Source organism: Citrus clementina, unplaced genomic scaffold, assembly GCF_000493195.1.
Source record: "Citrus clementina cultivar Clemenules unplaced genomic scaffold, Citrus_clementina_v1.0 scaffold_6, whole genome shotgun sequence".
Lineage (NCBI taxonomy): Eukaryota > Viridiplantae > Streptophyta > Magnoliopsida > Sapindales > Rutaceae > Citrus > Citrus x clementina.
Window position 1 is genome coordinate 1948575 of NW_006262139.1, and position 12014 is coordinate 1960588.

Consider the following 12014-nt stretch of genomic DNA (forward strand, 5'->3'; position numbering starts at 1 on the left):
AATATGTTGAAATTACAATTATTTTTACAATTGTAATTTACAATTAGAAATTACACACATTGATGGACGTGATATAAACCCAATTTGATTAGGATTTTTCCGCTAGTTGAAGGCTGTGACATAAACACAATTTCTTCCACTTATAGATTGATGTTACATTAAGTTAACTACAAAATACTTAGTATTTTTAGTCTTTAACAATTGATTTGACATAAACTTAAAATTAGGTTTAATGCTTCTTCCACTTCTTGGTGAATTCTTTTCACATATAAATGCTAAGTATTTTGTAAATAATAAAGATTGCTGATGATAAATCTTGAAAAAGATTGTAAACAAAAGAAAGAAGCTTAATTGCCAAAACTAATGATTTTATACTTAATTCAAAATAAGCAAGACTAAAATCATACGCAAGAGAGCTAAAGAAAATTGTTTAAATCCCTCCCATGCTCACACATCTATTCCTCAATGTGTATAGATTAGAAGGAAGATCAAAAGTACTTGAAGTCATTTTTACACATTCATTTGCAGGAAAGTTGAGTTAAGAACATTTAACTCTTAAGGTATGAATTCTATTTATTCTAACAACACGTTTAAGCAAAGATCCTGGTAAATTAGTTCGGTTTCTGCATGAAAATAACAGGCACGTTTTCACATATAAGAATTTCTCACTAGAGCCCATTAACAGTTGTTAAGGGAGAAACAAAGCATTGGTCGTTTAGAATTTAGAGAACATTAACTAAATCATGAGAAAGAACAAGCAATCCATATGACATATTAACACAATGACAATCCTTAAGCTCCTAGCATTAACAAGATCTTCAAATTCCTTCTCATGCTTCACTCAAGGGTTTGCTCAATAGAAGATCATATCAAACCGACTTTTACTGTTATATGTTAAGGTTCTAAGAGCGAGGGAAAAAGGGAGTGTGAAAATGAGATCATCATTGTAAATGAGAGTATGAAAATGATACTTTCTTGAGCAACATAACAAAATACTTATGCAAGAATCTAGGCTACCATGTATCTGAAATACTAACTAGGCAACCCAAGAGGGGGGTGAATTGGGATTTTAAAAATTATCCTAGGCAAACCACACAACAATTTAATCTAATGCCTTAATAAATTCGAAAACAATAAATTCAGTAAAAGCACAATAATAAATGAGTAAGGGAAGAGAAAACAAACTGGGAATCCACATAGCACCGGCTATCAGAAAATTCAAACAGTTATTTTAATATTCTTTTGAGATTGAGATGCAATATATGATTCTGAATGTTTCAGAATATCTTATCAAACAAATTGTCAAAACAAAAAATAGAATCCCATCGATTAACATTTGAAGCAGCAAGATTCATGCCCCCGTTATGCACTATAAACATACTGCATAGAATTCCTGGTAAAAGCTTCTATTCAGATTAACAGGCTATAACATGCCATTTCTTCTAAGAATAATGAATCAATAGAGCACCACATCCTCACCAATTAACAAAAAGATGTTCAGGGAAGGGAAAAAAAGACGGTAAAAAAAAAATGAAGGCAAAGTCACTTACCGCTTCTTGTGTCGCTTTGTCTTGAAATGCTCGTCCCTCACCGACACATTAGCAAAGTAACGGCTGTAAACAAGATTAAGAACAATCAACATATCAAAACCATACCCATATCATTTTTTAAACAAAGAACCATAAAAGAAGTCCCAACCCTCACTTCTGTTACTAAAAGCCAATTAACAATAACCTAAGTTGCAGCATTGACAATTTAAGCCTGGTAACAGTTAACCATAAAGTTCTGCATACTACAATTACTTTTCCTTCAATTTCTCATCAACCCAAAGAAGTATATACAAACAAACATAACTAAAATAAAAATGAAAACATACTCGCAGTGTAAGCAATAATATTGGCCCATTCCAGGCAAATCTTCGTCAAAAGGCAAGGGATTCTTTGCGGAATCTGACCTTTGAAGCTCATCATAAACGGCATCGTCGCGTAAACACAAATTCTCAGTCAAGAAAACAGAAACACAATAGAAAATATTCCACTAAATAAAATACAAAAAATTAAATTCGATAATTTAGTAAATAAAAAAGGATATCTTTGCGTAGGAATTTTGCCAGGCGAGCAGTCTTGTGAGAGTATCTTCTCTTCTTCACTTTCCGGTTTGGGCACTTACCCATTTCTTGGGAGTGATAATCAGTTGTTGAGAAAGTCAAAATTAGGGTTTTTAGGTTCTGTTGATAAACCCTAGTGGATTGATCCGAGTGACCTAAGGGAGAGAGGATCCCGTACCGTTTGTGGATTTCTTATTTACTCAAAAGATGGAGGAAAAAGCGGCGTCGTTTTGTATGGGAAAACCACTGCGTCCTTTAAGTTTCAGCCAAAAAAATAGTCATTCAAGTTGGCAATCCGTCGGGTCAGGCTCAGGCTCGAGCTCGATAACACAAACAAAAAGGTTTGAATTCGATAAAAAGTTCGATTTTTCACCTTCAAGCCGGGCTTGGCCCGACTCTAATTGGGTCAGGCTCGGGCACGGACTTTTTTTGAGCCCAACCAAATATTTTTTAATTTTTTAATATTCAAATAATTTAAATTTACCTCCCCTAATATATTAAAATTAAACATAAAACTTACTCTAATCAATATTTTAACCATAAAAACATATAAATAACTAAACATAAACAAAAAATCATGTCTAATTCAAATAAAAACACACATTTTTTCATTATTATTAAGTGATTGGATCAAGTCGGATCAATTAGGCCAAAATACGGATCGAGCTTTTTTGTCATCCCTAAACTGAACTCAAGATGTTTTGCTCTGTATAGATAGAGAGTAGACCAAAACCGATATAACTGTAGTTACGCTAATCCACTTGGCCAGTGAGAGGTTATGGATTCAAATTCACGAGAAATTCTAGAGAATATTTACTACATTGAGATTTTCTTGTCTTTCCTGACAAATTAAGAAGAAAAAAATTAGATCAAAAGAAAATACCTTATCAAGTTTGAGTATATATGTCTGGAATTAGTGTAAATTCCAAAATAATATTTTATCTTTTAATTATGATCGAGTTGTTAAATTATTTTTATCATTTTGGGGTGAGTATATATAAAATCTGAACAGATTAAAGATTAGAACCCAAACTGAAATTAAAACCTCATTATATATATATATATATATATACATATTCTCAGATGTCGGCACTCTTATTTTTTTTTATTGCAGACACATTGTTAAGGTGTGTGGTTTAATACCGTGTTTGCATTGACTCTATTGGACCGCGTAGTTTAGTGGTGTGTCCACAAGAAAAAAAATGATGGTGCCCACACTAGAAAAGAACCCAACGACACACACAAATACGCGTGCGCGCGCACATGTAAGTCTCATTCTTTCACCTGGGGCACGTGATCATGGCCCAAAAAAAAAAAAAATTCAAAATCCTTAATTGCTAATTCCTCTCTTCTCTTTTACTTCCACAACGGTCAACGATGGCACAAGCACAACCCCTTAGCCCTACTCACTCACAAGCACCCACATGCCATCGACGCTCGATGCCATCAGTTTCGTTATGATGTTGCAGCTTCTAGCCATTCTTGAGGGCTAGCTTTCGATCCACCATCATCTCTAATATCTTTACCATCGTTGCTGCTTTCCATAGTCCACACAAGGTAATGACATTAATGTTTCTTATGTTTGTGATTCCGGTAATAAATGAGACATGAGGAGATATTGTTAATTAAATTTGAATGAATATTTTAGGAGTAAATTTTTTTTATTAGTTTGGTTCCAAGCTAATTAATCCCATTTGCTTATGCCCCTAAAACTGAAAGAGCAAGTAAAAGCTTAGGGCCAATTTTAAAAATAGAAAAAGTTGCATGTTTTTATCAAATCTTAAATAAACAAGCTACATGTTTTTACCAAATCTAATGTTCATTTAAGACCAAAACTGTCCCAATGGTGGCCGTCGGGTAGCAATCTCTTTGTGCCTTTTTGGATACTAGTTAATCATTAGGAGTTTAAAGAAGAATCAAGATGTCTCGTCTTTGCATTCTAGTTAATTATGAATTGTTGTCCATTTAAAAAAAAAACCATTTTTAACTTGTATATTTCTTTGCACATCCAAGTTTATATATTTTATATAGTTAGAGCCAATGCATTCCATCATGTCCATCACATTCAGTTGTGTCATCAACTTCTTCATTTTATATCCATTGATGCTCAATAAGAAACAAAAATTTGTAAAATAGGAAAAATAGCAACTCAAGTAATTTTATTCTTCATCACAAGAAGTCTATTTATACAAAGCGAATAAGCTATCGTAAGCAAAAATATTAGATAAACTTTAACTAAAGCTAAATCTTAGCCTTAGCTTAATCTTATTAAACTAGCCAAACCAAAATTTAAAAATCACGATAACAAATTTCTTCTAATCTGCTTAAACTCGTCCTTATCAGACTTCTAAAACACTAAATGTTGCCATGTATGCTACTAGTTCATCTAATGATTCAGTTACAGGTAATTTAGTTATTATGTTTTCTCCCTCTCTCAAGTGTAATGATCTGGAAAGGATGTGCAGCTCGTCACGTAACCATTTAAACCTATCAACTGAAAGAGCTTTGGTAAGGATGTTTGCATGTATGCTACTAGTTCATCTAATGATTCAGTTACAGGTAATTTAGTTATTATGTTTTCTCCCTCTCTCAAGTGTAATGATCTGGAAAGGATGTGCAGCTCATCACGTAACCATTTAAACCTATCAACTGAAAGAGCTTTGGTAAGGATGTTTGCTTGTTGATAATCAATCGGAATATATTGAATCTATTCTTTGCCTTTGGAAACAATATCTCATGCAAAATGCACATCAATTTCAATGTGCTTCGTTCTTGAATATGATACTGGATTAGCCGCTGATGAAGCTGCTCTTGTGTTATCACAGTAAATAAGGGGTTATTCACAATTGAAAAGTTTAGGTCATTAAGAACAGATTGAAGCCAGAGAATTTCTATTGTGGTTTTGGCAACTACACAATATTTAGATTCTATAGAAGACCTTGCAACAACATTCTATTCTTTTAAACTCTAAGAAATGAGATTGTCTTCAAGATAAATATTGTAACCCCCAGTAGATTTTCTGTCATTAATATTATTTGCCAAGGCAGCGTTAGTAAAGGCTGTTAGAGCCATTCTTCCTGTCCGATTATAATACAACCCAAAATTTTCAGTGCCTTGCAAATAAAGCAATATACGTTTACAGTGAAGCCAATATGAATGTGAGGGTGCTTGTATGAATTGACTTAGACAATGGACTGAAAAGAGATTTTTGGTCATATAATTATTACGTAGTATAAGGCTCAAATGACGCTTCTGTAAAAGGTAGGATCATAAAATTATTTCTTGTCCTCTTTGAAGAATTTGGATGAAGCACTTATTGGCATTGGTGACTTTTTTTTTTTAACAAATCATATACTTTCGCTAACAGATGTGCATTCCATCAATATTTCGTTGAATTTCCAAACCAAGAAAATAGGTTGGAGATCTTAAGATTTTGAAAGGAAACTTTAGACTCAACTTCTGAATAACTTCTCTCACAATACTTTCTTTGATTCTAGTAATTAAAATATCATCCACGTAGACGAGAACAAAGATAACATTAGTATCTTGGTGTAAAATGAATAAACATGCTTCTAATTTGGAATTGATGAAGCCCTTCTTCAACAATGCTGGCTTTAATTTCTTGAACCACACCATTGGAGCTTGCCTAAGTCCATAGAGTGCCTTAATCAATTTACAAACATGTGTTAGCTTTTTGTTGGGAAAAGAAACACACAAGTAGCTGTAAATTAAGGGGACACAAACTCTTTTCCTTTTTGTGTGATTAAAATGTGATATGTACCACAAATAAATAGGCAGAAAATAAACAAACATAATCCAAAACAATAAACCAAGCACAAAAGATACATATTTTACGTGAAAAGCCCAAAATGGAAAAAAATCACAGAACCGTAGTCTGATATAATCTTCTACTATATTAATGGGATTACAACACAAATTCTTGTCTAGATAATAGTAGAGGCTATCAATATTAAGAATCTAAGTATTCTTGACTTATAGTAACAACCTAATATATGTCTTTCAAACACGTGGGTATCTTAAATAATAGCTAATGAGAGGATAAAATAAAAATTAAGACTAGTAGGATTGTATAAGGCGATGCTAGGAACTTACCCTTCAAATTTAGGAGAAAACAAAGTTAAATTTGCCTTATGATTGTCCAATAAAAAATTAAAACCCTTGGCCCCAAATTGAAATAATCAACACTGTTCTTCCTTCTCTTTCTCATTTTTTTGTGTGTGCTTGTAATATGATTGCTTTTCTTTATAGGGAAATTATCATTTATATACCCTTAGTTTACTCCATTATCAAAAATACTACAACACTTTGAGGGTGTATCAATCGTCCACCATAAGTTGACAAAATGTATCAGCCGACCACCAAATCGTTAGTTGCTGTTTTAATATGATAACATCATAAGGGTAATCTGGTCTTTTTATATGATACAAGTGATAATTTAAGGGTATACAAGTGATAAAAAGAGAATTTAAGGGTATACAAGTGATAATTTTCAAGGGTAAAATTATCAATTCACTATAATTCCGTTAACTTTCAAACGACAATTAACGGTTTGGTGGTCGGCTAATACATTTCGTCAACTTAGGGTGAATGATTGATACACCCTCAAAGTGTTGTAGTATTTTTGATAACAGAGCAAATGTAGGATATACGAATGATAATTTCCCTTCTTTATATAGTGTGTTTATCAAAACCTAATTTTAATGAAAAATTTCACTAGCCTCTTCAAGTTTTCTTTAATTGCTGACTCCCAAAACTTACAAAGCTTTGGGCTTAGACCACCTAAATGAGTTGAACCCAACAAATCTCTTTCTCTAGATCATATGGAGGCACCGCCAATACACATAGCTTTTTAATTTCTTCTTGGACAATGACTTTGTCATCATATCTAATCTATTCTTCGTTTCTGATCAATTTCCTTGCTATTGGATCCCATAACATGTACTTGAATTCTTCATGCTTTATCATCAAGGTTTGACCTCTCATTTTTAGGGATGTGAACATATAGTCTGCAACCAAGCACTCTCTAATGTTTATAAGAAACATCTTTCCTTGTCCAAACTCTCTCAGGTACATCACCATCTAATGGACCTGAAGAAGAAAAGTTAATCAAATCAACTTAAGTATGCATGACCTCTACTTGAAAAGATTTAGAAAGCTTGGCATCAGAAAGCATGCACTTGATCATTTCTTCAATTGTTCTGTCCATTTTGTCTACAACACCATTCTTCTCAAGTCTGATTATATGAGATCTGTAATACTACTCAAATGGTCCTATATACTCACCATAATTATTTACCCTGACAAATTTTAATTTTCTTCATGTCCCTCTCTCAAGATAAGTATGGAAGAACTTAAACGTACCAAGTACCCGTTTTTTAGATTTCAAAGCAAAAAGCCTATACTTTTCTAAAACAGTCATCAATAAAAGTCACAAGGTAAAGTACGCCTCTTATTGATCTACTTTGCATCATACAAATATTAGTGTGAATCAAATTAAGGATTTGTAACTTTCTAAATAGAGAAAAGCTTTTAAAAGCTACTCCATGTGTTTTTTAGCTAAGTAATGAATACAAGTCTTGAGGGCTATACCTACCAAGCTGGGTAGAAGTCTTTTTCTGACAAGAGTTTCCAACCCTTTCCCACTAATGTGACCAAACCTTTTATGCCATGTCTTAATGTTATAATCTTTTACAGCCACATTGGCATCTGCTTTCTTGATCTTGGCTTTTATCATATAGTGAGTGTTCACTTTCCTTCTTTTAGTTAACACCAAGGAGCCTTTGGTGAGCTTTCATTTTTCTTCACCAAATTGGTTATTATAACTATTATCATCAAGCTTTCCTGTAGAGATCAAATTAAGGCGAATATTTAGTACATGTTTGACATCTTTAAATAATAACTTATAGCCAATACTAGTTTCCAAGCAAATATCTCTTGTGCCCACAATCTTAGATGCCCTTACATTTCTCATTCAAACATGGCCATAATCACCAATCATTGGTATGGAAAATGAAAATTACTGAGCTCTCATCATAAACAATATCTATATCACTATCAACTATGACTGTAGTGTTTTTTTTGTCATTTTTCTTAGCATCACATTTTTCTTTCATTTGTTCTCTTTTTCCATAATCTACACCCCGTTTTAATATAACCCATTTTTTGGCAATGAAAGTACTTGAAATTTTTCTTCTAAGACTTAGATCTTCCTATGAGGTTATCATTGTTCTGCTAGCGGGAATTTCTACTTTGGCTTCTCTTTTTCATTTCTTGCTTTTTTGAAACAAGTGCATTTGCCTCAAAGGGAACTACTTCAACACTTTTTCTTCTAAATTTTTCATTCCCCAGCTATCTATAACCATATCCAAGGTTAATTTCTCATTTGGCGCTGAATTATTCACTAACACCATTAATGTCTCTTAACTGTCAAGCAAAGAACAAAGTAACAATAGTGCTCCTAACTCATCATCTAAAACAATCTTCATAGCAGTCAACTGATAAACCAAGCCCTGAAACTTACTAGTATGTTCACTTATATTGTGCCTCTCTATTTATTTCAAGTTAACAAGCTTTTTCATCAAATTGGCTTTATTCTGTATTGTGGGCTGCTTATAAATTGTTTTTAATTTCTCCAAAGAACATCAACCCTAGATTATTTCGCAACATGGTGGTACACACTTTAATAAATCAATGACCTGGAATTTATTAATTGGGCGTTCGCACCCCATTACTTACATGCAGGGGGACCTCCCACGGGTTGTCATGTATGTGTGTTGGCTTGGCTGCCTTTTATATTTTTGCCCTTTGTTTTAATTTTATTTATTTTTTGTTGTGTTGTGAAGCAAATCAAGATAAATGAAACGGCAAGCTGGTCTTGAGTTTTGCAGCTTAAGTAAACTACAATACGACAATTGCTAATTGCTTTTTGAAGAGCAATTTGTTTTGTCTCTGGAACGACTTAGCTGAGCATCGTTTTTTGTTTAAGTAAAGCACAAGAGAAACACGTGCTCGAATAAGCTGCTCAAAGTCGTTATGAATCTGTTAAACGCGTGCCAATCACATGAGTTTCTGGGTTCATTCTTGTTTGTTGAAGAAGCTGTTATAAACAGCTGATTCTAGTGCAACAATAAGTGTGTGCATGAGAGCTATTGAGTGATTAGAAGATTCGTGAGAAGGCTTTAAGAAATACTCTGTTATTAGCTCTTAAAACTCTCTATAATCATCTCATGAAAATCAATAAACTTGATCCTGATTTTTCCCATGGAGGTAAACTAGTGAAAGCTAGCTGAACCATGTTAATTCTTTTGTCTTTGCTGCTAGTTCTTTAATTCTTTTCAGTTATAAAGTTTCTAAGTGATTTGTTCTGGATTGATTCTTTTTGCATCTTGGTTTTTTAGTTTGCGATCTTCGCGAGTATTTGGAGTTGATCATTAACGAATCTGTCACTCCAAACTCTACATTTTTAATTCGAATTATATTAAGAATTCAATTCCTAACATAAAACTCTATTCGTTCTATTTTGCTTTCTCTGCTTTCATCATTGCAAGTTTTGCTATTCTACACTATCGTGTTCGAGTACAACATCGCCATAATAGTCATTGTATCCTGGAGATCAAACAGCCTTCGTTAGTTCTTCCTTGTACTAAGATATTGTATATTGAGGCAGTACTGCCAATGCCTTAATTGTTTTTCCATTTTAGTGCAGTTTACTATCCAAACTTCTACTGTTTTCTGGCTTCGTTTTCCAACATATTTTAGATAAAAGATTTGATAGAAGGCTGAAATGTTAAAAATTTAAAAATTATAAATACAGAGTTATTTAACCCCTTCTATTTTCTAATGATACCCCAACTGCTTATAAGCTGATGCAACACATATTTTTTTCTGGCATTGGACTAGATTCCCTTTATTTTAGTACAATTTACATATTCCTGAAGACCATGAAAGATATATTAATAAACATGTTTGGTTAGATTGAAAAATTGCAACTAAAAATTAGAAAACACTCTTATACCACATATTATTTATCTCTTAGTAACATTTGTAATAAAATTCTGATTGTAAATTAAATGATATACAATTAATGTCCAGGAACAAGTGAAATTGTTATAAATTGTCAAAATTGTATGGATGTATACCATGTATGTAATTCTATCTTGTGGTTATTACTATGATTGCAAAAATATAAGTCAATTGACAAAAAGATTGTAGTTGTTAAAGTTTATTTTAAACAATAGAACAAAATAAAATTTAAGAAAATTAAGGTAATCTAAGTTGCTTATAATAAAAAAAGTAATAAATAAACAAGTTAGAGAATAAAATTTGTATGCCTCCTCTATTAACATGTGTTTGGGGATAAATAGAATATTGAAAAGGAAGCACCACGTGTCGATGCAAAAGTTATATAACTATAAGTTATAATCGAGAGATATCTGACCTACACTATAAACTCGATACCTGACCTACACCATAAATTTGGTATCGGAGATACCCAATCTATACCATAAATTAAGTATGCGAGCTACCCAACTTACACCATAAACTTAGTACCCAAGATACCCGACATACACCATGTATGCCTAGCGATTAGGAGGATACGAGGGGTAACATGGGTTGATGCAAAATGGTCAAAGAAAAATCTCCAAAAAGTCCGACACGAGAAATATCTCCATCACCTAAAAGATTATATTCGATTGTGCAGAATCAAATATTAAAATATCTTGTTGAAAAAGTGGGGATAGCCGACTGCCACCTCTGCTAAAAAGTGAAGGACACCATACCAAGGACATTGGTCCTCAGCAGCCTTGCCAGACAACCTCTGCTGAGGTAACCTTGACCCCCCTCCATCGTACACCACATGTCCAAAAGGATAAATTACTCCGTAAACGCATTCTTGCTTCCTAACCATGCTCCTAATGGCCTAAAAATCATGAAAAAAGGTAAAAGCACATAAAAAGCCTGGAAAAAGATAGCTAATAGCCATTAGAAATGTGTCACGTGATAGCTGGGGTACTCCATATATAAAGACATCCCAGTTCTATTTTCATTATTCTAGACCAACACACACACTCCACGAAAAGGTTGAGGTCCTTTTCAACCTCCAACTATTTTAAAGAGCTTGCAAGCTCTCACCACCAGAAAAAAAGTTTAAATAGTTGACTTGATGTCGGAGTGTGGTCGCTGGCTTACTCCAACTCCACCTCTAACTTTTTTTTGTTATTTTTCAGCTCTAAAGGCGTCCCTTAGCTTGGTTTTTGCTTTTCTTTTGCACCCAAAATCTACCTAAAACAACATGTATGATTCCATAATAATGATTTTGATGATAATAAACACGTTTTGAAATTAGTTAAGTTTTCTGTAATCTGATCAAAATACTTAAGTCGTATAATATTTTGAGGATAGAATAACTTTCTAGAAGCAAACAGATTCCTGTTAACTAAGAAAATGGCTAACTGATTACCTTGAGGCTAGATCTTATCAATTCTTGATGATATCGACTAACATTTAGTGGAAAAATGGTTAACCAACATTGAACAGAACTAGATTTTAGTGTTTGGATGCTAACGGCTAACCGTTTATTAGAAAATGGCAAGCCGAAAACTTCTTGTAGGTCATTGGACACTAACAGTAATTTGACATCTATAAAATGGTGATATGAAAATTTGAAATTATGACATAATGATCATTTGTTTTGGTTAAAATGGCGATCTGATAGAGGTAAACGATAATCCAATTATGTGCAGAAAGTCAATAACGATTAGTTTTCAGCTCCAACTATAAAACAACTTAATCAAATTCATGTTTAAAGGAGATTTTACAATTATCATAGAGCTTTCTTTTGAGTATTCAATCTCTTTTGAGTTTTAAACTTGTCATTGTTTCATTA

The 12014-nt window shown here is 33.1% G+C and overlaps 1 protein-coding gene across 1 annotated transcript; it reads right to left on the reverse strand.

Annotated features, from left to right (window-relative positions):
• Window positions 1-1523: 1523 nt before the first annotated feature.
• On the reverse strand, window positions 1524-2352 carry LOC18039915 (zinc finger protein 593 homolog). Its single transcript, XM_006428297.2, has 3 exons — window positions 2092-2352; window positions 1877-1985; window positions 1524-1613 (listed from the first exon to the last, which is right to left on the reverse strand). The coding sequence occupies exons 1-3, from the start codon at window positions 2171-2173 to the stop codon at window positions 1547-1549; spliced, it is 258 nt and encodes an 85-aa protein (XP_006428360.1). The 5' UTR covers window positions 2174-2352; the 3' UTR covers window positions 1524-1546.
• Between the last annotated feature and the right edge of the window lie 9662 nt (window positions 2353-12014).